The sequence below is a fragment of the Plecotus auritus genome, assembly GCF_963455305.1.
Source record: "Plecotus auritus genome assembly, chromosome: 10".
NCBI lineage: Eukaryota > Metazoa > Chordata > Mammalia > Chiroptera > Vespertilionidae > Plecotus > Plecotus auritus.
The window spans coordinates 14735831-14762163 of NC_137785.1; the positions used below are offsets into that span (position 1 = coordinate 14735831).

The 26333-nt window shown below is 54.9% G+C and overlaps 3 protein-coding genes across 5 annotated transcripts in view; 1 reads left to right on the forward strand and 2 right to left on the reverse strand.

Moving 5' to 3' along the window:
* The window catches only part of OPA3 (outer mitochondrial membrane lipid metabolism regulator OPA3), an 88896-nt gene extending 86021 nt beyond the window's left edge, over window positions 1–2875 (forward strand). Inside the window, exon 2 of the mRNA XM_080643859.1 lies at window positions 1430–2875. Within this exon, the coding sequence (XP_080499985.1) occupies window positions 1430–1860 (431 nt within the window). The 3' untranslated portion in view covers window positions 1861–2875. The remainder of the gene's footprint in view (window positions 1–1429) is intronic.
* An 876-nt stretch (window positions 2876–3751) lies between these two features.
* VASP (vasodilator stimulated phosphoprotein) lies at window positions 3752–17909 on the reverse strand. 3 transcript variants are annotated; one of them, XM_080643861.1, is made up of 13 exons: window positions 17599–17909; window positions 10004–10175; window positions 9761–9926; window positions 7514–7619; window positions 7042–7085; window positions 6682–6923; window positions 6456–6556; window positions 5864–5915; window positions 5665–5698; window positions 5402–5447; window positions 5171–5261; window positions 4275–4332; window positions 3752–4170 (listed from the first exon to the last, which is right to left on the reverse strand). In XM_080643861.1, the coding sequence occupies exons 1-13, from the start codon at window positions 17601–17603 to the stop codon at window positions 4133–4135; spliced, it is 1155 nt and encodes a 384-aa protein (XP_080499987.1). In that variant the 5' UTR covers window positions 17604–17909; the 3' UTR covers window positions 3752–4132. The 3 variants fall into 3 exon arrangements, with proteins under 3 accessions (XP_080499987.1, XP_080499988.1, XP_080499989.1); XM_080643862.1 differs by having other exon boundaries at window positions 3756–4170; window positions 6456–6553; XM_080643863.1 differs by having other exon boundaries at window positions 3772–4170; window positions 7514–7616.
* A 2819-nt stretch (window positions 17910–20728) lies between these two features.
* Window positions 20729–25083, reverse strand: PPM1N (protein phosphatase, Mg2+/Mn2+ dependent 1N (putative); the record flags this gene model as incomplete). The annotated part of the gene is given in 9 exon segments (XM_080644698.1): window positions 20729–21713; window positions 22842–22902; window positions 22990–23095; window positions 23170–23198; window positions 23200–23282; window positions 24212–24303; window positions 24306–24661; window positions 24663–24982; window positions 24985–25083. Coding segments are annotated over 9 exon segments (1155 nt in total). The 3' UTR covers window positions 20729–21704.
* Between the last annotated feature and the right edge of the window lie 1250 nt (window positions 25084–26333).

Consider the following 26333-nt stretch of genomic DNA (forward strand, 5'->3'; position numbering starts at 1 on the left):
TCACACACGTGGGGGTGGCAGTGGAAAGTCAATTTTTAAAAATTTTTGATTTTTGAGAGAGAGAGGAAGGGAGAAGGAGGGAGAGAAACATTGGTGTGAGAGTGACACATCAATAAGCTGCTTCCTGCACGCTCCCCACAGCGGATCAAGCCTGAAACCCGGTCTTGGGCCCTGACAGAAAATCGAACCAGGGACCTCCTGGTGCATGGGACAATGCTCAACCAACTGAGCCACACTGGCCAGGGCTCAGGTCATATTTTTAAAAATTCAATTGAGTAAATCAAGGGTTAGAGGTGTGAGCTTGTGATTTGGCACTCTAGGGTTAATGTGGAAGAAAAAATGCAGAAAAGATAAAAGTGGTTCCCCTTGGAGGGGTGGGACCACAGCTGGAGGCGGGCATGGACTTCCCTGCCCACACGCCCCCTTCCATGCAGCCAGCCTTCCCCGGTGCAGGGGCTCTACTTCCAGCTGAGGGAAGGAAGGTGACCCCATCAGCCTGGCTGCAGCGGAGGAGGCTGGAAGGGGAGGGTAAGATGATTCCAGGAATCCATCCCTCAGTGAGTGCAAAGAGGCTTATTATTTTCCCAGCAGCCCCTGGATCAATGGATGCATATGAATATTCCTGGAGTGAGTCAGGTTTCAGCACCAACTCCGTGTTTATGTTACATTTATAACCGATGGCGATGCCGATGACCCTCACTCCCATGAATAAGTGATTAGGTCAAGGAGTCGTCGCTGGAGCAGCCTCGCTCAAGCCCGAGCTCCTTCCACAGCCCCAAACCGCCCAGTGAAAGGGCCAACTGTCAGCTCCTCCTGGGGAGGCGGAGCGGGGCTGGGGGGGGGAAGGGGAGGAAGAGTGGGGGAGAGACCAGAGGGAGCGACATTTACCCCGCTCTGGGCTGGGACCACCCCGGGGTGGGGCCCCACTAAGAACCTCCCCATCCAGGGCAGCATTTCTCAGCTACTCGCCATAATCTTCTGGACGTTTTCAAAAGATGCCCGTCCGCCGGCCGCCCCGAACAACTAACTCAGCATTCTGCCCGCAGGGCGTGGTGCACGCGGGTCTTCTTCTTCTTCTTTTTTAATATATTTCTTTATTGATTTCAGAGAGGGAGAGAGAGAAACATCAATGATGAGAATCATTGATTGGCTGCCTCCAGCACACTCCCTACTGGGGATTGAGCCTGCAACCCGGGCATGTGCCCTGGGCCAGAATCGAACCTGAGACCCTTCAGTCGCAGGCCAACGCTCTATCCACTGAGCCACACCAGCCAGGGCCACGCGTGTCTTCTTTATGGCGCTCACTCCCCAACCACAGACATTCCGGCTGCCTTTCCCCATAGCTCCCCAACGGGACTTGGAGGAGTGGAGGGGCGGGGCTGGAGGGGGTGCCCCAGCGGAAGTCCCTGACCCCTCTCTTCCCCCGCAGTGTACCACTGGGCGGAGATGCGGACCAAGATGCGCCTCCTGGGCTTCAACGCCCAGGCCGTGAAGCCGCTGAACGAGGAGGCGGCCGCTGAGCTGGGCGCCGAGCTGCTGGGCGAGGCCACCATCTTCGTGGTGGCCTGCGGCTGCATGGTGCTGGAGTACTCGCGCCAGAAGACGCAGCAGCGCCGCAAGGAGCGGCAGCGGCGCGCCGCCTGGGGCGAGATGCGGGACGAGGTGGAGCACCTGGCGCTGGCGCTGGAGTTGCTGCAGACGCAGGTGCAGGCGGCTCCAAAGCAGAGCGCCCTCGATGAGCTGCGGGCGGAGATACAAGATCTGCGCGCCCACATCTGCACCCGGGACCCGGACGCGCCGTCTGCGCCCAAGGCAGAGCCGGAGCCCGAGGAAGAGCCCACGCCCGAGCCTGAGGACTAGGAGGCCGCCAGGCCCTAGTCTTGGACATGACTTTAACGATATGGCCTTCTGTCCGCCCGTCCCTTCCTGAACCGATCCAGCCAATACCACCCGGTCCCTTCGGAGGCAGAATGGATCCTAGACCGGGGCTCATCCAACCAGGCTTTCGGTCACTTTCCCCCACTACATGGGCCCGCAGGACACACAGACCTAGCTAACTCATTCTGTCACTCACACCTCCTCCCCATTACACCGAAACGTTGCTCCTTTGCGACCATTGTAATGAAAATGCAGAAATCTGTCTACCTCAGCTCTTTATGGGGGTGTGAAATAGGATGGATCTTGGAAAGCTTTAGCTCCAACAGGTCACCTGTGGTGCCTGACTTTGGCCCCCCACTGGCACCTCTTCTGAGGGCCTCTCCTCCTAAGTGACCATTCCAACAGCAGCACCAGCGCCTTAGTCTGGGCACAGCCCACAGGAAAGGCTGGCAGGGTCCTCCCCGGCAGCTCCACCAGCTCTCCCCCTTCCCCTGCTCCCGGGACCTGTTCCAGCAGGACGTGGCCCTTTAGGTTGGAAAAATTGGTGCTGCCAGGGGGCTGAACAATTCTGTTTTAACCCAAGCCCCCTGTTTACCAGTAGTTCTGGACCCACTGCTGTCCTTACCCACCATCCTCCCGGCTGGCCCTTCATAGGGACCCACCTGTTCTCCTACTACATGGGCAACGTCATGAGCCCATCTTCCACCCAAACCTGCTCTTCAGAATACTCAGGGATTCCCTCATCCTTTTTGCCTTTGGACTGGTCCCCCAGTCCCCCTCAACCTCCTTCATGCAAAGGCTTTCTCCATGGGACCACTGGCCCCTCAGCCCTAAGTTCCCCTCCCCCATCCGAAGGGAATATTCCACCAGGCAGTGTTACCTGCCTGCGATGAACCACTGCAGGGGGTGTGCGTGAGTTCTGCGACTTCTGAATGCTATTTTTTTAGACTGTAAATGTTTTCTAATTAAAGGAGCTCCGAGGTAATGGGGGCATCTCAATGTGTCTGAGAACCATGGTGTATGCCGGTAAAAAGGACACAAGGGTCATTCAAATGGAAAAGCTGGGAGGTTCTGATGGGAAGGGGGCAGAGGATCCTCCTATGCGTCCTTTCCCAAGGCCTACGGGCAGCAAAGGGACTTGCCCCAGGCCACCAGTCTGTGAGGGACAGCCCCGGCTTTCTCTAGGATGGTGAAGTGGTTGAACTGGGGCAGGAGGGGGGAGAAAGAAATGAGGAAGCGGCCTTGGTAAGGGGCATGGAGAGGGAGGGAGGGAGGTCTGTTGAGAGGTCAGAGCCCACCCTGGCTGAAGGAGCCCGAGGGAACTGGAACAGGTGCGGGGTGGGAAGAAGGACAAAGAGCAGGTGGATTGCTGAGGGGGGACAGCACCCCGCTCCCGTCCTCAGCGGAGCAGCCCTTCACATCACTCCAGAAATCTTAGCATTTATAAAAACAGGCAGATTTATTCCGCAGGGGCCCATTTTCAAGAAGCTAAAGGTGAAGGTGGGAGAGGGGAGGAAAGCTTTCCTCCCCTTTTCCTTTCTCCCTCATCTTATTTTCCCTAAGGGGATAAAAATGGCCTGGACCCCAAAACCTACCCAAATAAAAAACCGAAAAACTGAGGTTCCAAAAAGTTACAGCATCTTAATTCCTCATAGAAAAAGGGAAGGAGCCGGAGGGAAGGGGTGTCCCTGGGGTGAAGGGAGATGCCCCCAGCCTGGTGGGACATCCCCCCCTTAAATAGCTGCCCGAATCGGACAAGCCTGGGGCTAAAGCATTTAAAAACTCCCCATTTTATCAAAACCAAAGAAAAAAATTTCCCTTCCCCCCAAAACCTAAATATATATATATATATATATATATATATAATTTTTTTCCTTAAAAAAACAAAAATTTGAAGGCATTAAGCGTTTAAAGTGAAATCTAGAACAAGGGAATGTGAAATTCCCTCCTTCCTTCCCCCTATTGTGGGGTTAATTGGTACATCCCCAGCAGAGGAACCTGCCCCAAGGGGATGGCAGAGGGGAAGGACCAAAGGGAGCAAAGGGTGGGGGCCTCCCCAGCCAATCAGCAGCCAGTATAGGAGTGGGCTTGGCAGGAGCCACACCCCCTTGGAATTTTCCAAGTGGGATGAGGAGTGGGGAAGACGCATTCCTGTGTAGTCTTCAGCCAATTCCAAGTCAAGTTGAGGCAGGGAAAGCAGGGTGACAGGCAAGGTGTGCAGAAAGAAGAAACGGGATCTTCTGGGGCCCTGTGGTCAGGGGGAACCCCTCTTCCTCAGCTCCTGGACAAAGGCTAGAAGGAAACAAAGGACAGAAGTCAGGGGCAGAGCCTCTTCTCCCTTCCCTTCCAAAACAGGGCTCTTTCCAAGGGACAGGATTCCTCCAGAACCACCTCACCTTCAATTATTTCTTCTTTCACTTTCTGCAATTCCTTCCTCACCTCTTCCAGAAACTCCTGAAAACAATGGGGCGCAACCAATCAGGAAGAGTGCCTGGTCTTGCAGATACTAGCCTGCCTCCCTTCCTCCCTCCCTTCCTCCCTCCCTCCTTCATTTTATTTTTATTGACTTCAGAGAGGGAGGGAGAGGAAGAGAGAGAGAGAGAAACATCAATGATGAGAGAGAATCATTGATCTTGATCGGCTGCCTCCTGCATACCCCCTACTGGGGATTGAGCCTGCAACCGGGGCATATGCCCTTGACTGGAATCAAACCCGGAACCAACCCTTCAGTTCTCAAGCCAATGCTTTATCCACTGAGCCAAACCAGCTAGGGCTAATTTCTCCTTTCTTAATGACTGAAGCGCCACACACACACTATGACCTCACTGACAAAGCCGCAGAGGAACTGGAGAATTCTGGAGATTTCTGGATCCTTTGAGCCAGAAGAAAAGTACGGGAGAACATCCAGTACCACGGATGGCAAATACATTCTATTCTCCTGCCAACTCCAGTTGGTAATGGATGTCTGGGGCCAGTGTGCTGAAAAGGACTCTGGGTACTCATCAGGAAAGTGTGCAGTGAGAGATTAGTAAGGCCTGTCAAGCGCACTGGAAAAGGGAGTTGTGGATGACACAGACATGTCATCCCTGACCTGATCAAATCTCTCCATTTCTCAGACCAGAAACTGAGTCTGCAACCACCTGGTAGGCTCTAGAATGTTCTAAACTGTTTCCCAGGCCCTTTCTAGAATCACATGGCAAGCCAGTGGCAGAATTTAGACCCAGATCTCTCTTCTTCCTGTGGCCCCTTTTATAGCCCCCAAACCTCACCCCCAGTCCCCTCGCCAAGCTACCTGTTTCACCCTCTCCAGGTCTGACTCATCGCCGGAGCTGGGTGTAGAGGGGTGGGCCTCGGAAGTGGTCACTGAAGACAATGACTTCATCCTGGGAGAGATGGTGTGGTTTGGGACAGAAATGAGGTTAGAGAGGGCCTGCCTCCCATTCCACAAGCATGATGTTCCTCCCTACAGATTCAGCAAATCCATCTACTTGGGGTAGGTGGGGCGCCATTACTGATGACCCACCTTGGCAAGGTTGTGCTGTTCTTCTCCCAGGGTCTCCGCACAGATTCTGGGGGACAGGCAACAAATCAGAAAGATAACGGACAAGGAATGCCCCACCTCAATCTTTTTCCCACAGCCTCCTCAGCCCCTGTTCAAAGAACCATCTCAGGAGACTACAATCCCCAGTATTGTTTGCACAGACTCTCCTAAGAATGTGCTTTATGTGTGAGGACAAAGCATCCTGGGATTTGTAGTTCCTGTGGCTAGACTGGGCTATCACTCACCACTTTGGGCTGGGACTCTGGCTTCTGGCTCCTCCTGCCGGTGGGAAATAAAACTGTCATGAGCCAGTCCCTGCCACACCTCTGTTCATTTTCCTCTTCCAGGTTCTATCCAGCCCATCCTTGTCACACCGCCTCCCCAGTATCCCTACCCCAATGGTACAGCCTAAGGTATATATGGCAGGAAGAGCCCCTAACTCACATTGGCAGATTCATCCTTGGGGGGTTTCTCCCCAACTAGTGTGGCTTTCCTTCTGCAGGAGGGAAAGGCAAAAACAGATGGCTCCAGCCCTCCCTCAGCCACTCAACAATTCCCCTGCCCAGAGCTCAGAAAGGTGGATTCTAGGGTACAGAGTTATGGAATTTGTGAATGCTAAGAAAACTTTAATTTTAGAAGTTACAGAAAGTGCTGTTCTCGGGGTAGGATGGGGGGGGTTGCGCTTTTCACATTTGGGAATCACGAAGTTCTAAGGGCGGAGGGCTCTGGAATTCTAGGAACCTAACTTTTCAGGTTCCGAGACAGGAATGTCTAAGGTCCTAGAATTTAGAACATTCTAGAGCCTACCAGGTGGTTGCAGACTCAGCCATCTCAGGAGAATGCAACTGCAGCATTATATCCCAAACCTGACTATCAAAGAGGGAACTTTCATCCAAAGAAACAAACAAAAAAAACCACAACGGGAATCTGAGCCATCTCCACACCTGGCCCTACTGGCCCAGGTGGTAGCTGCTGGTCTGAGGGATTTTGTTCCCAGACCTTCCAGGGGTACGGAGGGCTCCAGGCTCAGGCTCACCTCCGGGCCAGCATGGCGTTCATCTCTTCCATGAGCCCACCCCCTGTGCTTCGACTGCTCTCAACTTTGGGGGCTGAGGGCCCCCCTGAGGCCTCCTCCTGCTGGAGAAATTACAAAGAGGGGTCTTTATTGGCCTCCTGATGTCCCCAGGCAACTCTGGCCTCATTCCCCATTATTCCCTCAGGGCCCCCGTCCCCCCACACCCTGCCATGTCTGGCCCCCTCACCTTGCTGACTTTCCTGAGTTTGGCTCCGGCAATGGCTGCAGCCAGGCCGGGGGCCCCAGTCCCTCCACCACTGGGGCCAGCTGCTGTGGGGAGAGGGGGTGGAGGGGGTGGGCCTCCCCCTGCCCCATGCCCTACAGCTGAGACCCCTGAGGGGGGCAGACCAGAGGGTGGGGGGGGACCCGGAGGCGGAGGAGGTCCTGGAGGTGGAGGCGGTCCCCCAGCTGGGGGAGCAGGTGGGGCTCCTGAAACAAACAAAAAAGGAGGGGTGCTGAGAAAGAAGCCTCCTTCTTTGTTATCCAGCTGACCCACGCCCTCCTCTGGGGAGCCCCCACTCCCTCCAGGGACCATGTGAACAATCACCTGCATTGGAGACCCGGCGCTCCCGCTCCACGTGCTCTGGCTGCCTGAGGAGGGATGATGGAGCTGCCGTCACTCAGGACCCTGAGAATGGCCACCACCCCGGCCGCTCCGAGGTCTCCAGGGAGACGGGCTCCTAACCCCCACCCGCTTCCTTCCCCAGGGGCCCAGGAAAGCGGGGGCAGCAGGGACAGGGTGAGACCAAGATGCAAGCATTCTAGTCACCAGACTGTCAACACTGAATTACAAAATGCTCAAGATCCTTTAAAGAACCAAGTTTTAGACTCTCTGGAGAATCAGGGGGGCCAGTACTGGAAGGGTGAGGCGTTTCTCAAACCGCAGGAGGCAGGAGTTGCTGAAAGCTCATTTCTAGGCCCCCGGGAGTTGAAGTTGGACAGTTGTGAATTCTAGGAGTCAGGGGCGTGGACTATCCACTCCGGCAGCAATAGGGTTCCCACACCGGGACTGGCCCCACCTTTTCTGAAGCTCCGCCTCCTCGGGGGCGGGGCCATTCTGGACAGACCAGGCGGGCGGTGCTGCCTGTGGCTGCGAAGGTGGTGGTGGTGCTGGAGGCCCACCTACTGGAAAGCGAGAGTAGCACAAGGTGATGAGTCATCCCTGGAGCCTGGCCCCACCTCGTGGCGCTTTCCCTCAGCTCTGCCAGGCCTGCCAGGAATCCCGCCCAGAGGTGCTCATTCCTTCTTCATCAGCCACCCTGACACTCCCGGCTGGGTGTGGGCACCTGGGCAAACTTCTGAGATGAGGGTCAGCACCAGCTTCCCTTAACTGAGCTGATATGTGGTGGGTGCTGTGGTGATGCCCAAGTGACTGGTGGGGCACAATGAAGGCCCAAAGGGGGCAGTCACTTGCAGACTGGAATTTGCAGAAACAAGACAAATTCAGGATGATTCCAACATCTACTCTTGTTTTTTTTAATCCTCACCGGAGGATATTTTTCCATTGCTTTTTAGAGAGAGTGGGAGAGAGGGAGACAGAGAGAAACATCGATGTGAGAGAAACACATCGATTGGTTGCCTCCTGCACACACCCAAACCAGGGCCCAGACCCCCAGGCCAAGGAGGAACCTGCAACCAAAGTATGTGCCCTTGACTGGGATCGAACCCGGGACCCTTCAATCCGCAGGCCAACGCCTATCCACTGAGCCAAACCAACTAAGGCTTTTTTTTTTAATTTTCTTATCCTTATTCACAAGTGAGGATATTTTTCCATTGATTTTCAGAGAGTGGAAGGAAGCGGGGAGGGGAGAGGAGAGGGACAGAGAGATCGATCGGCTGCCTCCTGCACAGCTCCCAGTCTGGGGGCCAGAATTGAACCTGCAACCCAGGCACGTGCCCCTGACCAGAATCGAACCTGCGCCCCTCGGGTGTGCAGGCTGACGCTCTAACCACTGAAACACGGGCCAGGGCTCCACATCTACTCTTAACCAGGGGCTCAGCCACGGAGACCCCCAGCCCAAGGACCCTGAAAAGGCTGAAAGCCTGCGCCTTACCCACCCAGGCCTCTGGCGCCCATGGACACAAACCGCCCACCATGTTTCTCTCCGTGCCCCCAGACAAGCAAGCCCGTCCCACTGTCACCGAAGCCGCTCCAGGAAGCAGACACCCCTGCCCCTTGGTGATCTGAAGCTCTCCAGCAGCGAGCCTGGAGCCAGGTGCACAGCGGCACCTAACGCCTCGCTGTCCACGGGCTGCCGTCACCCGGCACTTGCTAGACAAGCAGAGGCCAGCCCCACCTCAGCCCAACGGAACTGGAATCTGCCTTTTACCCAGATGTCCAGCGATTCGTGGGCACGTTCAGGTTAAGAGCTACCACCTTGGTCCTGGCCGGTAGCTCAGAGCATCGTCCTGATAAACCAAGGTTCAATCCTCAGGGCACTTACAGGAATCAATCAATGAATGCATAAATAAATGACTGAACAACAAATCAGCATCTCTCTTTTTCTCCCCCGCAGCCTCTCTCTCAAAAATGAATTTAAAAAAAAGAACTACCACCCGACCAGCGTGGCTCAGTGGTTGAGCATCCACCTATGAACCAGGAGTTCACGGTTCAATTCCCGGTCAAGGCATATGCCTAGGTTATACGCTGGATCTCCAGTAGGGGGCGTGCAGGCGGCAGCCCATCAGTGATTCTCATCATTGATGTTTCTATCTCTCTCTCCCTCTCCCTTCCTCTCTGAAATCAATCTATAACAATCTATAATAATAAAAGCATAATATGCTAATTAGACCAAACAGCCGAACAACATTCCAGATGAAGCCGGGGCTGCGAGGGCTGAGGCAGCCGCCATGGCTGTGAGGGCCGAGCCCCTTGCATGGATTTCGTGCATTGGGCCTCTAGTAAAAACATATTTTAATATATATATATATTTTAAAAAAGAACTACCACCTGGAGATTTAATATCGATGTCTGAAAAGGAACTGATGATGACATGAGCCAGTACGATACCCGGCAAAGGGCAGAGGGAGCCTTCGGGGAGGGGGGGGGGGGCAGTTGCCAGGAGTGTGCGTGTGAAAATTCGTGGAGCACACTGCAGCCTTAGGAATCCAGGGGTACAAGGGGCACACGGGGACCCACACAAAATCCTCAGAGAAACTGTCCACAGCCCCATTTTCAGATGAGTGAACTGAGGCCACGAGTAGTGAAGTGGCGGCCTCAGGCCACACGGCAGGGCTCGGGGCCCCCTCTGCCCACTGTTTCTGACCTTCCAACGCCTCCAGGGCACTGGCCATGCTTGCGGCGAACTGTGCGGCGTCCTCCTTGCTGCCAAAGTTGAGGCCCCAGACCTGGCGGGCGTCCCGCCACTGGTGGAAGTTGGGGGTGGCCTGGTTATACTTGAGACCCCGGATGATGGCGCAGTTGATGACCACCTGGCAGGAGGGAAAGGTGGGTGAGGGGGGCAGGGGCGGAGGGCGCAGCCCTGGGAAGGGGAGGCCAGGGGCTTCACCTGCTGGTCCGGCTGCATCTTCCGGCCGACCACCCGGAAGGAGTTGGCCGTGGGGTTGTGGTAGATCTGGACTCGGCTGAAGGTCTGGGGGCCCGTGCCCGCAGGCAGCCACCGCTTGTTGCTGTCATCATAAAGCATCACAGTGGCCCGGCTGGAGCAGATAACCGTCTCGCTGGAGGAAATGGGGAGAAAGGGAGTGAGGCCCGTTAGCTGGAAAGACGGCACCCCCTCCAGGTTCTGGTCACCTTCTCCACCTGGGTCCCCCTCGGAGACTCAGGGACAATGTGAGAGGAAACAGAAACACACGGAAAGGCAGGGGGAGACGGCCCCTTGAAGAGGCCTAGGCGGACAGTGATTGGGAAGGAAAACAGGCAGGCGGGACAGAGCCAGCCAGACAGACTGGGGGAGACAAAGACACAAACTGGGGCTGTGAGACAGACGGGGAGAAAGAGAGAGGGAGAGGAAGTCAGACAGACAGACAGTGGAAGGGACAAACAGGCTGACATGAAGAGAGAGCTGAGAGGGAGAGTCAGACTGACAACGGGGAGACAAACAAGGGAACGGTGAGGGGAACCCATGGAAAGGCAGGCGGTGGAGAACGAGAGATGGAGAGAGAGATGGACAGTCAGAGGGAGAGATGTAAGTCCAGAGTGAGAGCTGGAGGAGGGCACCTGGGAGGAGGGGGACCCGGGAGGAGGGGGGACCCGGGAAGAGGGGGACCCGGGAGGAGGAGGAGGGAGTGGGGACGGGGCAGGCACTCCGGGCAGCGGCACTGGGTATCAGCCTGGCACTCCTGGAGCCTCAGTTTCCCTATCTCTTCCAGAGTTCTGCCTTCTTCCCCACCCCGACACACACACACACACACATACACGCCCTGCTGCCGTCAGAGGAGGAAGCTGAGGCCCCGGAAGGGGAAGGGTAGGCCTGCAGCAAGTTGGGGACCCATGCTGCACCCTAACCTCTTCTTTTTCCTGCTGCCACCCCATCCGTCTGCCCCATCACCCCCCACTGCCCCGGGCCATCAGCAGACACTCCCTGCTCCCACAAGCCCATGTCTTGGGCAATGACCCAGACAGCCGCGGCCCCACCCTCGAGTGTAGGCGACAGTCCAGTCCCCAGAGGGTGACAGTGCAGGGCCAAGCCCAGGGGGACCGGGAGCACCCTCCCTGGCCTGGGAGCCGCAGAGGAGTTCTGGAGCAAGTGGCATCTGACTCAGCCTTGGCGGGGGGTGGGGGGGGGTATCAAGAAACTAGTTCAGAGTTCAGGCCCTGATATCCAGAGACCTGGGTTCAAACCCCCAAGGAGCCACCTACTCCATGTGACTGAGCAAGCGACCCTCCCACTTGAGAACAGCAAACTGGGAAATGGCAGCCCCCCCCCCGCCCCCAGGACAGTGGGAGGAGTAATGAGTCTGGGCTCATAAAGCCACGTACTGGGCATGGACTGAGCACTTAGTGACTGTCAGCATCTCTCACATCACAGGCACCCGGAACATCTCAGGAACACCCCCCTCCCCCTCCCCCTTCTCAGGTTCAACCTCCCCTCCCCCAAGGAGGAAACTCAGGCTCCCAGACAGGAAGTGACTTGCTCAAGGTCACACATAGACCTGGGGGAAGTGTTAGTTCCTACCCCACCCCACCCCCACCAAACTTTTTCCTGAAAAGAGGAAGTTGGTGGTCAGAGGTTTCCGGGAGAGAAATTATACCCCACAATGGCTGTCTCAACCAGGGCTGGGGGCTGGGTGTGAGGCTCAGGCTGTTCAAGACAAGTCAGGGAAAACCCCTCAGCAGACCCAGCTCTGGGTGCCTAGACCTGGGGCTGAGTGCCGGACACCCCCAAGTTTACATAAACTGTGGTGTCTCCTTCCTTGTGTATCTGCTGATCAGACACCCTAAGCCCTCTCCTCCGTCACTCACTTTATTCTCCTTCAAGATGGAGAATAAAGTTTCATCCTCAGTACGCAAGTGGGGAGCGAGTCGAGGCCCAGTGAGGCTGGGTGGCTTGCTCCCGTTCAGAGCTAGTCAGCAGCACAATGAGGATTTGAACCCAGGCCACCTGGTAGCCCAGTCCACAGTCTCAACCACCAGGGACCGTGGGCCCTAACCCACACACCAGGTGCAGTTTCCCGTGGTGCAGCCTCAGGGGCTGTTTCTGGCTCCCACTGCCCCCTGGCAGGGCAGGGTGGAGGCCTCACCCACACCTGCCACCCACCCACAGGGCAGACTCTGACCAGGAGCCTGGGTTGTGTTTGCTACCCCACCCTGGCTGCACTTTGCTCTCCCAAGCTGCCCTGCCCTGCCCAGGCTTTGGCCTGGCCCGAGGGCGCCTGCTGAGTGACCCCAGGCTGGTCCTACCCCTCTCCAGGGCGCAGTGTCCCCATTACAGCAGAAGGATCCTGTTAAAACATCGGTCAGATGGAGTCCCACCTCTTCTCTTGGATGCCCCCCCCCTCGCTCCTCCCCCCACTTGGCAGAAAACAAGCCAAGATCTCTCTGTGGCTTAGGAGAGAGATCTGTGTGATCTCCGATCTCATCCCTTCCCTCCCCCCAGCTCACAGTTTCAGCCTCTCTGGCCTCCAAGCTGTTCCTTCCACAGGCACATTCCTGCCTCAGGCTAAGCACTTATTCTTCCTCAACCTGGATCCTCACCTCCCCCAGCCTCTTCCTCTGACTACCAGAAAAGTCTCTCCCTCTCATCGCATGTCCCACGGCAGAGCATCCATCCCTACCTGACAGTCCCCATCTGTCCTACAAAAGGTCAAGACCATGAGGGCAGGGATTTGTGTCTCCAGAACCTAGAATGGTGTCCAGCACATAGGTGTTCAACAGTTGTTAAATCAGCCATCGATAAAAAAGGAAAACTTATAGCAATGGCAGGTGGGTTACAGACACTGTTCGAGGTGCTGTTGAGCTCCAGTTTCCACAAAGAACCTTGCAAGGACCTCATGAGAAGGACTCTGGTCCTTAGTCTTACTACAGAGGAGGAACCATGGGCACAGAGAGGTGAAGACATTGGTCCCAGGTCACACAGCGAGTAAGCAGAGGGGCTGGCATTTGAAACCAAGTCCACCCAAGTTCTTTTTTTTATTATTTTTAAAGATATATTTATTTTTTACAGAGAGGAAGGGAGAGGGATAGAGAGTTAGAAACATCGATGAGAGAGAAACATCTATCAGCGGCCTCCTGCACACCTCCCACTGGGGATGTGCCCGCAACCAAGGTACATGCCCTTGACCAGAATCGAACCTGGGACCCTTCAGTCCACAGGCCGATGCTCTATCCACTGAGCCAAACCGGTTACGGCTCCACCCAAGTTCTTAACCTCATTTTAAGGTGAGGAAACAGCTAAGCTAAAATCTGAAAAAGCCAAGGGCTAAAGTGGTGTGTATCAGAGGTTTTTAAAAAAGGTGGGGAGGAGATAAACACATCCGCGCCCAGTGGTGATTTTTGCAGCGGCTGCTTCTCCGGAGACTAACTGTGCCTGCCTCCGAGGATGGGCACTGGGGACCTGAGGAAGGAGGAAATGGACACATCGCACTCTTTACTTTTTAAAACTGCTTGATTCTTTTTTTACTATTATTGATTTCAGACAGGGAGGGAGAGGGAGAGAGAAACATCAGTGATGAGAGAGAATCATCGATGGGCTGCCTCCTGCACGCCCCCCACTGGGGATCAAGCTGCAACCTGGGCGCATGTGCCCTTGACCAGAATTGAACCCGGGACCCTTTAGACCGCAGGCTGACACTCTATCCACTGAGCCAAACCGGCTAGGGCTTGATTCTTTCTCTCTTTTTTTCACCACAGGCTGGTATTACCTAAAAAAAAAAACTCATTCACTACTTAAGTTCAAAAATTAAAACTATAAACCAGGCAAAATCTGCAACAGAAAATCCCACAGCCAGGAAGCTGTGTCAGTTCGTCTCATAGAGTCCCACATCAGAGAGCCTTAGTTCCCAGCCAACGCAAGACCCTCCCTTCCGCACAGGTCCCCACCTTCTGGAAAACTCTAGCAAGCGGTGGTGGATGGGAGAGGGTGCTGTGTGACTTCACCTCTCTGAGCCTGTTTCGAGCCATGGGAACCGTCACTCAGTGGTTTGCTGTAACGCTTCACAGAGATAAGAAAAACCCTAACGCTCAGGCACCAGCTCCATGTAAGGAAGCTGAGGGTCAAAACAGGGGAGAGAGCTTCTCATCACTGGAGGCAATCAAGCATAGTCACTGGGTCCACTCAAACCTTCCAGGTTAGAGGCTTGCCCTTTTCTTTACCCTAAGACTTACCCTATAGCTTCCTTACACCACACAACTTGTGATCCGCACTGCTGGCACCCACACACAACTTTCCAAACTCCTACTCTTTTGAAACAACCCTGTAATAAGGAACCAGATCTAGGGTCTGTGGGGCTTGGGTAGGCTCACTCCAGTCCCTCTTCCCTGACCAGCCTGTTTCCTATAAGCGAACAAGAAAGTAAAGGTTTCCCTGGCTGGTTTGGCTCAGTGGATAGAGCATCGGCCTGGGGACTGGGGGGTCCCAGGTTTGATTCCGGTCAAGGGCATGTGCGTTGGTTGTGGGCACATCCCCAATGGGAGGTGTGCAGGAGGCAGCTGATCGATGCTTCTCTCTCATCGATGTTTCTAGCTCTCTATCCCTCTCCCTTCCTCTCTGTAAAATATCAATAAAATATATATATTAAAAAAAAAAGTAAGGGTTCCCACGTGGGTTTCTTTTTTCGTATCTCCATTAACTGTTCATACAGTGAAAGAGTGTTACCTATATATTTTTAAAAGACCATTAAGCCTAGCCGTGTGACTCACTGGTTGAGCACTGACCTATGAACCAGGAGGTCATGGTTTGATTCCAAGTCAGGGCATATGCACGGATTGTGGGCTCGATCCCCAGTGTGGGGCGTGCAGGAAGCAGCCGATCAATGATTCTCTCTCATCATTGATATTTCTGTCTCTCCCTCTCCCTCTCTGAAATTGATCATATATATTATATATATATATATATACACATTAAAGGTTTTCTTTTCCTTTTTCTTTAATAGCATAATACTCTGGAGTCAGTCCTGAGTTCAAATTCAGACTTGCTTACTTCCAAACCTTTGGGCAATCTGCTTCATTTGTCCATGCCTCAGTTTCCCCACCTGTAAACTGGGAGATGGGGCAGTCACGACATATCTATCTCTTAGAATTGCTGTTGAGGATTACACTGAATTACTTACCTAGTACAGTGTCTGTACAAAGTAGATTACTGATCAAATGGTCTCACAATTTTTTAAAATAAAAATAAGAGCAATGACCACTATTGGAAGAGAAAGAAATGAACCCAAATTCTTTAGAGGCCCTCTGCCCTGAGAGTCTCAGACTTCCGCCCGGCTTTCCCTGAATCCCAGTCCAGAGTCTAAGACACATTAGACACTCAACAAATATTTGTCAAACTGGGAAAAAAAGAGCTTTTATCTTGTAATTTTCCATCTTAACATCCTCTCTTCCAACTGCCCCCCAAGACTGTCACCATCCTAACCAGCCAGAAATCAAAGGATCCTAGTCTGCTCTCTGCCTCAAGATTGCCTAGGAATTTCTGCGGCATCTTGCTCCAGCCCGGCTCTCTCAGAGCCTCAGTTTCCCCAGCTGGATACAGGGGTCCTGGGTGGATTTGAATCCTAGCTGTCTTTGGAGAAGAGGCACAGCCCAGAAAGTCGGGTGTGGCCAGTGACAGGGAAGACCCCCTCAGGAAGTGGAAGTAACCCCCTGGTGGGACACCCCAGATCAACTTTGGCCCACTCCCCAGAAGGTGGGAGGCTCGGCCTCTATCAGCAGTAGGGGGCCTGTGGTAGGGCCAGGGCCTCGGGACTGGGCTTGGGGGTGGGGGTGGGGGTGGGAGGCCGGCCCAGACACTGCTCCTGCCCTTTTACGGTCTCAGTGAGTGAGGCAGCACTAACTCGGACATCCGCCATCCGCCTTCCACGGTGCCTGGGACCGGAAACGCGGGGGGGGGGGCAAGGGGCGGGACGGGGGCCAGTGGGAGAGAGGACTCCCCGGGGAAGAGGGTGAAGGAAGAGAGCCCAGCTCCCCGGAACTGCCCTGTGTCCAGGGCAGACCTTGGAGGGATGTTGCTATAATGGGAGGAAGGGTAGGCAGGAAGTCTAGACGGTATCTGTGGGTGCCCCCTTGTTCCAAATTTTCCAGCCATCCCTTTCCCATCAGAAGGAACAAATGCGGGAGGTGGGTTCTCCAATGGTCCTAAGAAGGAATGCCACCCTGATGTCAGAGGGCAGGGTGTGGAGAGTGTGGGGGAAGCGGGAGGATGTGGGCACCACGGGGTTAATACCCAGCTGTCCCCAGAGGCCTCCCCCTTAAGCCGGGGTCTTTGGGGCAGGAAGTCCCTGAGAGAGTGGAGGAAGGGAGATAGTATTGTCTGACTCAGGCCACTAGGGAAAGATTATGGGGGATCAAGGGGAAGCGAGAATGGGGGGATCCGGTCCGGTCCCCCCAGCTCACACTGGCCCCGCCCTCAGGTGAGCCCAGGAGTTTTGAGGAGGCCAGGTTAAGACAAAATCCCCGAGTCCCTTGGCCCCCCCCACCACACGCACACCCCAGGATTAAATTCGGGGGGAGATAGCTGGAACAATCTGGGAAGCCTGGGTCCCAGGGGAGAGTGCTGTGACCTTGACGCTTCCAGCGCGCCCCCTCCTCCAACCCCGCAGTCCGACGGCGAGGTGGGGAGGGAAGGGGAGGCGCCGCGGTGGGGGAGCGCCGGCCCCCAGCGGTCCCGGCCCGCCCCCTCCCCCACACACACCAGCTGTCTCGACAGGTGAGTCAGGAAGACAAAGGCCCCCTTCCCCCAGCTGCCGCGCCCCCTCCGTCCCCAAGCCGCGCAGGTGGGGAGAGGGGCCGCCCTTCTGGCCGGGGGCCGGGGAGCCGCCCTCGACACCCAGCTCGGTCCACGCTCCCTCGGTCCAGGGCTCGGCGGGTTCGAAGCGGATGGCGGCGGGCGCCGGGGGATGGGCGTCCCAACCAGCCTCGAGGCTGCGCCTGGGGCCGCCCGCACCGACCTCCTCCAAAGGGTGAGCCCCTCCACTTGGAGGGGCTTCTGTGTCCTCGAAGTTAAGGAGTGAGTCCCACACGGGAAGACTTTCCAGCGTCACGTAATGGGGAACCCCACAAACCACGGTGTATGTTTCAGTCTGTGTTCCAGGTGCCAGGGACCCCCCACAAACCGCCCCCCACAAACCCTCTCGGAGCCGGAGTTGAGATGTGGGGGGATTCTGAGAACTGCCTAAAGCCTGGCCTCCCTGCGGGGAGTACCTGCCAACTTGGGAGGGCCTCTGGAAAAGTCTTAAAAATTCGGGAGTCCTCGGAACGCCCCCAAATCTGAGGGCTCCCAGGAGAACCTCACCGGCACCATCGTTAACCTTGGGAGTCAGGGGGGAAGTGGTCCATATTTGGAACTCATCCAAGGGGGCTCGGCCTCAAATCCGAGGCTCCCAGCGCCCGGTCCCCAAATTCCAGCCCGGAGCGAGTTGGGGGGAGGGGACAAAGGCGGGGCGGGGGGCCGCGCCCGCGGGGCAGGGTCTGGAGGCATTGGAGGCTCACCTCATCGCTGCTCCGCAGGCGGGCGGCGCACCCACAGAACGGGGCGCCCCTGGCTCGAGGTTCAGGGGTTCAGGGTTGGCTCCGGGTTCTGCTCAGTCTCCCCCAGGGTCCCGCCCCATAGAGTCCGGCTTCCTGGGGAAAACGTGGACGGGGCTGGGGCGGGTCCTCGGGCACCTCCACCCTCTGGGGGTTTGATCGGGGTCCCCGCGACAGAAAGGGGGTGCGACGTCCCCTCCGCGGCGCTCCCCCTCGGCCGCCGGCGGCTACAGTGTTACTCTTACTACTGTACTTCTCTCCGCTGCTTCTCGTTCCAAAATTCCACTCCCCGTACCCACAGTTCCCTGCGCCTTAAAGGGGCCGCGAACCAACCAAGGCGGGGGTGGGTGGGGTGGAGGGCGCTTAAAAGGGCAACGCGGAACCTTACACCCCAGAGTTACTGCGTGGGGCTGCATGCCGGGGTCACTCTCACCTTAGGGGGAAGCTTGGTGGAGGGGAAGGGATCCTAGTTCTCCCCACGATGGGAATTCTTAGGAGGATCTCAATGGGGCACAATGAATTCTCACCCTTCCCATCCACTTCTCCATTTCTTTGCACTCTGCTCACTTTGGGGAAGGGGCAAGGAGGACCCTCAAGTTTTCTCCCTTAAGTCCTCCCTTCTGACCCCCCAACGTGTCTCTTCTCTGCCAATTTGAGGGGTTACTAAAGGTGAACCCTCTTCCCCGCACAGGAGGGAGGAAGGTGGGAAGGACTCCACCCCTCACCGCCCCCCGCCCGGCCGGGGAAGGTGAGGAGGAAGTGGGCCGAGGGGGCGCGGCCGCCGCTGACTCACAGCCGCGGGGGGTGGGGTGCGGCGGGACCTGGGTGGGGGTGAGACGCCCGGGTTCCAGGGGGATGAAGCCCCAGGCTTCCTCCCCACGCACGCCCCGCCGTTACTCAGTTCCACCCGCGGAGAATGGCAAGATCATCCCGCAAATGGAGGGCACGAAGGCGGGGCGACCCTCCCTGGTACCCGCTCCCGCGAGCCCCTTCCCCCCACGCGACGGCAGCGGGCTGAGCCCCAACACCCGCCGAAGCTTCCGCAGCGGGTCCCGCCGGCCCCGCCCCACGTGACGTCACTCACGAGGTCCCACCTCTCCTGTACAGCGCCACCTGGCCTGGGTAAGGTTCCCCAGTCAGGGGCAGAAGCCTGGGAAATCAGCAGTTTGCCATTTACAAATGGGGGGACGGAGGCCTGGAGGCAGAAAATATATCTGGGCTATAAGCCCCCTTGCCTGAACCCCCAGAGCTAGTGGTGCTTGTTGCGAAGTGTAAAACAAACAATACTCAGGGTCAGGATGACCAGGTGAGCAAATCAACCTTCCCAGCCTTTGTCCAAGCCATATCCTGCCTCGGTGCTGCCCTGACCTCACCTCATGCTTCTAGGACTTGGCTGACATTCATTCTTCTCTCCATCTCGCCCTGGGAGCCCTTGAACCCTGGCCCACCTGGGTTAGAATGGTTTCTCTGTGTGTCTCCTCAGGCCGTAAGTTCTTTGGGAACAGGTGTAGACTACATCTATTTCTGTGCCTCACTAACTCAGCCAGGCCCACAACAGCATTTCAACACACACGTATTCAACTGAATAAGAACTCCAGTTCTGTGTGACCTTGGGCAAGTCCTTTCTCCTCTCTGGGTCTCAGCTTTTCCATCTGTGAAATGGGAGGGGTGGTGCTTCTGTGTGCCACCTGCACTGCAGTCAGCAAACTTTTTCTAGTAGATATTTTAGGCATCGAGTCCCTTTCACATATTTTTTACAGCCCTTTAAAAATGTAAAAACCAGCCCTGACCAGTTTGGCTCAGTGGATAGAGCGTCCGCCTGTGGACTGAAGGGTCCCAGGTTCAATTCTGGTCAAGGGCATTGGTTGCAGGCACATCCCCAGTAGGGGGTGTGCAGGAGGCAGCTGGTCGATGTTTCTCATCAGTGTTTCTAACTCTCTATCCTCTCCCTTCCTCTCTGTAAAAAAATCAATAAAATATATTTTAAAAAATAAATAAAATGTAAAAACCATTCTTAACTCGTGTTGTGTAAAACAGGTAGCAAGACTCCTGCACTAGAGAAACCCTTGCAAATGTACACAAGGAGCCTGACCAAGATCTTGATGGCAGCGGTGATGTGAGGACAAGAAATTGGAAATAGCCTACAGGTCCATCAAGAGGAGGATGGATAGCAAAACCACTGCACATCCCTTATCTGAAGCACTGGGCAGCAGCTAAAACGAATGAGGGGTGCAAATTGGCATGAAAGTAGTCCCCACCATATCACTGAGTGGAAAAACAACCAACTGCCAAATGCTACATAGGATATGAAAATGATCAAGGAGCCCTGACCGGATTGGCTCAATGGATAGAGCGTCGGCCTGCGGACTGAAAGGTCCCAGGTTCGATTCCAGTCAAGGGCATGTACCTGGGTTTCGGGCACATCCCCAGGTGTGCAGGAGGCAGCTGATCAATGTTTCTAACTCTCTATCCCTCTCCCTTCCTCTCTGTAAAAAAAAAAATCAATAAAATATATTTTTTTTAAAAAAAAGAAAACTATCAAGGAAACACCTAAGATACCATATACATGGATGTATATGCAGAATCAAAGGTCTGGAAAAATCCACTCCAAACTCATGGCCGTGGTTACCAACAGGATAGGGAATGGGATTGTGAAGTACTCAGTGGTCATAGAAACCTCAAGCCTCATCCTGAAAATGCCAAGTTGGAGCCCTAGCCAGGCTCAGTTGGTTCCTGTGTTGTCCCAATACACCAAGGTTGCAGGTTTGATCCCCTGTCAGAGCCCATACAAGCATCAACCAATAAATGCATAAATAAGTGGAACAAAAAAAAATCGATGTTTCTCTCTCTCTCAAATCAATACTTGTTTGTTTGTTTTTTTAAAGAAAATACCAAGTTTGATCCTGTCCCTAGGCTTTCGAACTCGTCTGCCTTGGGACACTTCCCTAGAGTATTTATAAGTCTGGCTGCTTCTATGTCAGATCTCTGCTCATTGTCCCCTCCTCAGACTGATCCCCCTGTCTAAAGCATCCATCCCCAGGGGCTGAGGGGTGGGGATGGAGAAAGACTTCTCAATTTATTTATTTGTTTGTTTAAAATACATTTTTATTGATTTCAGAGAGGGAGAGAGAGAGAGATAGAAACAGGATGAGAGAATCATTGATCGGCTGCCTCCTGCACGCCCCCCACTGGGGATCGAGCCCGAAACCCGGGCATGTGCCCTTTGCGGGAATCAAACCTGGGACCCTTCAGTCCTCAGGCCAACGCTCTATCCACTAAGCCAAACCACCTAGGGCAAGACTTCTCATTTTATGCCTTTTTTGTGCCCTTGAATTTGAACCATGGGAACTTATTACCATTCAAAAAACAAAAACAACGAATAACAATTTTTAAAAACCAGAGTAGCTTTTCTTATCACACCCCCCTGTTTCATTTTTCTTGAGACACTTGTCAGTGTCTGAGATGACCTTATTTATCGGTTCCCTTGTTTGCTGTTTCCCCCCACACACACTAGGGGGTGGGCCCCTAGAATAGACAGGAATCTCAGTGAGGCCCCCTGGTTGATGGCTTTGAGCAGGTGCCCAATATGTTTGCCAAATGACTGGGCAAATGATGTTTGGGGGGGTATGTATGTTTTTTTCCATAAGAAAAATGTATCTTGGATTATGTAATTTTAATTTAATAATAACAAAATCTCTCCTAGCTCCTCCATAACAGATGAGAAATGGAAAGGGGAGAGAAGGTTATTGAAGTGGGTGATCTTTCAGGATCCATTCAGCTCTAAACATTTGGTTCTGGGCTGTGTTTTTTCCATCTAGATGGTGAGTGGAATTTCCCCCTCCCATAAGACTTTTTTGTGAGAGGGAAGTAGGAGAAGGGGAAATAAACATTCTGGGGTTCCTCCATCGGCTCTTCTTCCTTCCGCTGTTCTTTGTAGATGAGGAAGAGGAGGTTTCTAAGTTCCCTTGGGGCCCCAAAGGACAACAGAGGGACCCCTAAGGACGACAGCTGTCAGGCCTGAAGTCCAAGGCAAAGCTTGAATGGGTGCCAGTGGCCTTCCCAGCCTCGTTCTACACCTTCTGTAACATAAAATATAAGAGATGGTGAATAGACACCCCTTCTAGTCTCTCAGTATCTACTCCCCTATATTCTGGAAACACCACTCCTATTTCCCTTTGGGGAGACCAGCATCCCCCATCTCTCGATCCATCAGGTTTGGATGCACTGGACCCCCAACCCTAAGCACTAGGGGTGGGCTTGTGACCACAGTCTGGCCAGTTAGAGACACAGTGACTGGCAGGCATGTGACCCAGGGCGGCTGATGAAAACCAGCTCTAGAACCATTGCTGCAACTACTGGGAAACTGGTGCCTTCTTTCCACTGAGGATGTTAAGCTCATGGGATGTGAGGCTGGAGCTGCAAGTCTCTGCTACCTCGAGCTCAGACCCTGCCTGGGAATGAAGCCAATTCAGAGGAAATAAAACTAAGAGACAGTTCCTGATGACATCATCTGACAACTGGACGCAGTCATGCCTTAAGTCCCTGAACTCTTCAATTACATGGCCCAGTAAATTCCCTGTTTTGCTTTCCCCAATTGAATTGGGTTTGTCACTCACAACTCAAACAATTCTGACAAATACCTCCTTCTGCCTCTCAGAAACTAGCAACAACCGCCCTCCTCTAAGTGGGAATAAACAAACTCCCTTTTCTGCTATGCAAAAGCCTCTGGCCCCAGCTTCCTCCTTCCCATTTCCACTCTGTGCCCCACCTCACCTCTGCCTTTATGTGGCCCACCCCCTGCCTCTTTGGACATCTCCAATTCTCTTAGGCTGTCTAGGCCCACTTCACAAGCTCTCTCCAAGACCCAGACCATCCTCAGGGATATCGGCCTGCAGTGCATCCAGGCCTGGTCCACAACATGTTTCTGCCTTACTCCTGGATGAAGGGGGTGGTGCTTGGAATGATGGGGCTTTACAGAGCATTGCAGGGGGCACATTTCTTGGAGAGGAAGCCTCTCTTCTGCTCTGCTTCCCCACCGTTATACCTAGCACAACGTTTCAAGCCAGGAATGCGAATGTATTAATATATCAGGCAAGTCCCTTGTCCCCTCTGACCTCAATTTCCCTATCACTAAAGGAGGTGTGTAGCGGGGAGGGGGCTGGATTACATGCTTCCAAGAGAAACATTCAAGAAGAGAGGGTCCTTACCTCCCAGCGCTGCCCTGAAGCCTGGAATAGCTGAGAATACGCTTCAGCGATGACAGCGGCCCTGGAGAGCAGAGTGGGGGAGGCCCTCAAGACGAGACCCTCCTCTGGCCACCTCCCTCCCCATTCTACCCCCTCCCACCCGACTCACTTGCAGTAGAGCCCTCCCCCAAGAGGTAAATCCGGGATGTCCTCAGAGGCCAGAGTGCTGAACACCTTGTTCAGCCTGGGGGGCTCCTGGGCAGAGGAACACAGCCCTGAGAAGAAGGCAAGGATTATGGGAGTGCCCCTGCTGACCACCCTTCCCGCTGAGCTTCTAGAGCTTACCCACCTGCGACCCTGTGGCCCAGGGCTGCGGCCCAGGGCTCTAGCTCCTTCCTCCTCACAAGGCCTGGGGGCCCCGGGAAAGCGGACCAGGATGCAGGCCATGTTGTCCAGGCTGCCCTGAAGAAGGTGGAGAAAAGAGTGTGTAGTGGGACAAGATTGAATGCCCCAGCACGGGGCTCCTCCTTCTTGGAAGCAGAGCTCCCAAACAATCCCTGAGTTCTTATGTGGCTCTGCCCAATCAGGTTCAGCGCATTTCTCTCAAGCCCCGCCCATCTGCCAGTCTAAACCAAGCAATCTCACAGGGACAGATCCCTTACTGGTCTAGCCCCGCCGGCTCTAAGAGAACCACGCCCCTTCCCCAAAGCTCCTCCCACTCTAGCTGCTCCTCCTGGTCCTAATCAAACCTCAAGACCCACTCCGGCCGGCTTGTGTGGCTCAATGGTTGAACATTGATCTATGAACCAGGAGGTCACGGTTCAATTCCCGGTCAGGGCACATGCCCTGGTTTCGGGCTCGATCCCCAGTAGCGGGTGTGCAGGAGGCAGCCGATCAATGATTCTTTCTCATCATTGATGTTTCTCTCTCTCCCTCTCTTAAAAAAAAAAAAAAAAAAAGACCCACTCTGGGCCCTAACTGGGCAGCTCATTTGGTTAGCATTGTGCTGATACACCAAGGTTTCGGGTTCGATCCCCAGTTAGGGCACATACAAGAGTCAACCAATGAATGTATAACTAAGTGGAACAATAAATAAATAAACATTTAAAGAAAGACCCACTCCTATGACCCAGGGCCCGCCCACCCAAAAGACCACGTCCTTTCTCTTAAACCCCTCCAACTTATTTATTTAGCACTTCAGGTACCACTTTCCCACTTGCTTCAAGGCATCCCTCCTCCGGCTCTGCCCTCTCCACATTTTGGCCCTGCCCCATTCCAGCAGAAGCCTTTCAATGGAACTCCACCCCCTGTTTAGTTTTACTCATGCCTCTCCATGAAAGCCCTTCCGCCCTAAAACCATTAGGTTCTTCGCCCCAAGCCCCACCCAGGACCTTGCACAGGCACGTGTCCAACAGATGCGCGCAGAGAAGCTCTGGGGCCAGGCCCAAGCGGAGGCGTGATGCCACCAGTCCCATCAGGGCAGGCCAGACATCGCGTCCCACACACCGTCCGAGGCCAGGAGCATGAACTCGTCCTGGGCCCGCCGTGCCAGGGCGGTCACCTCAGGCTCCGCGGAAACAAGGGGCAGCTCAGGGGGCCTTCCCGGAGCCTCTTTGTAGGCAAAGTCGCCCAGTGCTCGTGACACTGCCAGAGAGCCCTCGAGGCGCCGGCGGCAGATGGTGCCGCCTGCGTCATGGATACGCTCACGTTCCCGGAGCCGGAGGGGTCGACGGTCCTCGGTGCTGAAAGCCACAGCTCCAGCGCGGCTCCGCACCGCGCGAGAGTCACCGCAGTGTGCCAGGTACAGAAAGCGCGGGGAGACGAGTAACACCACCGCGGTAGCCGCGGGGCCAGAGCGAGCGCAGGCGTGCGTCTGCGCCCAAGAAAGCCAGGCGAAGCACCCCGCACACGCCCTCTGGCTCGCCAGGCGCAGGGCCCAACGCCTCGAGCACGTGGCTGGGCAGGTGGCGAGCGCCGAAGAGGGCTGCTCGCGCCCCGCCGTGGCGGTCGAGGACAGCAAAGAAAGCCCAGCCCTGGGGTAGCCCGGGTAACGCGAGCCAAGCGCATGGCGCGTCCTCCACGTGCGCGCGCCAACCTGCTCTGCGCTCACCACTGTGCGGCCGCTGAGCCCATCGCGGGGCGTCCAGGAGGAACTGAGGCGAGACCCGTTGGGAGCCCTGCGCCCTTCCTCCTCCTTCTCTGCCCCCTCGTCCTTTTGCGCTGGCCAGAGCAGAAGCTCCAGAAGGAGGGCAAGGGCCGCCATCCTTCAGTCTTGGGATCAGAAAGGCTCCACCCTCTGCACTTGCCCCCCTCCCCCGCATTAAACCCCTCCACCGTGAGATTTTAAACCACCGAAATCTTGCTCTGCCCTTGATCTGCACTCAAGTCGAGTCACTAAAAGAGATTGGACTACTTACTGAGTCTTCCTTTCTCTCGCGCCTTCAAAGGGAGGTTTGGGATCAGGGTCAGGGAAAAATAATAGCAAACTAGCATTCACATTCACCATGTGTTACACACTATTTTACCAGTACGTCATCATTTCCGATTTACAGACGAGGAAACTGAGTCGCAGAACCAGCTGGGACACGAACTCTAGAATCCATGTTCTCAACACTGCATTCTTGGCTTCAGTCCCCACCAGCCCTGCTCTGTCCAAGCTCCAACCATCTCAGTGGCCTTGCCCCCGTTTTTAAATCCTTAAATCCTTTATTTTTTAAAATATATTTTATTGATTTTTTTACAGAGAGAAAGGGACGGAGATAAAGAGTTAGAAACATCGATCAGCTGCCTCCTGCACACTCCCTTCTGGGGATGTGCCCGCAACCAAGGTACATGCCCTTGACCAGAATCGAACCTGGACCCTTCACTCCACAGGCCGACGCTCTATCCACTGAGCCAAACCGGTTAGGGCAAATCCTTTATTTTTTTAGTTCGACCTCTCCACTTCTAGGTGTCGACCCCGGACTTCGGATGCTTCTTTTCCTGGTCCCGCGACTCATGCAATCCCACAGCCTCAAACTCTTAATATTCTCAGTCCTGGCCCCACCTCTAGCCCCGCCTTTCCACTACAGGCCAGCCCCGGTAGCCAAAGCACGCCTCCTCTCTGCAGGTTACGCCCACCTTCTAGGCCACGCCCCTCCCAACGTGCCTGGTCTCCTATTGCCCGCTTTATATCAGGCCTCTAGCTCCTCTGTCTTTGACTGACCCCGCCCAACTATCGGAATACGTAATTATAAATCGGCTTAAGCCACACCCTTGTCTGAGCTCCTCTCCTGGTCTCAAAACTTTCTGGGTAGTTTCTAGCCCCTCCCTTTCCCACTCCCTCTGAAAATCCAGACTCAAATCCTACTTCTCCTCAATGCCACCCCTAACTCCGCTCCTTTGAGTTCCATGCCCCCACCATTCTTTCCCCAGCCCCTCACCCAACCCTAGGCTCCGCACCTCTTCCCTACAGGCCGCGCCCCCTTCCATCTAGACTCCGCCCTTTCTTTTACCAACTTGTCGGCCCCATAC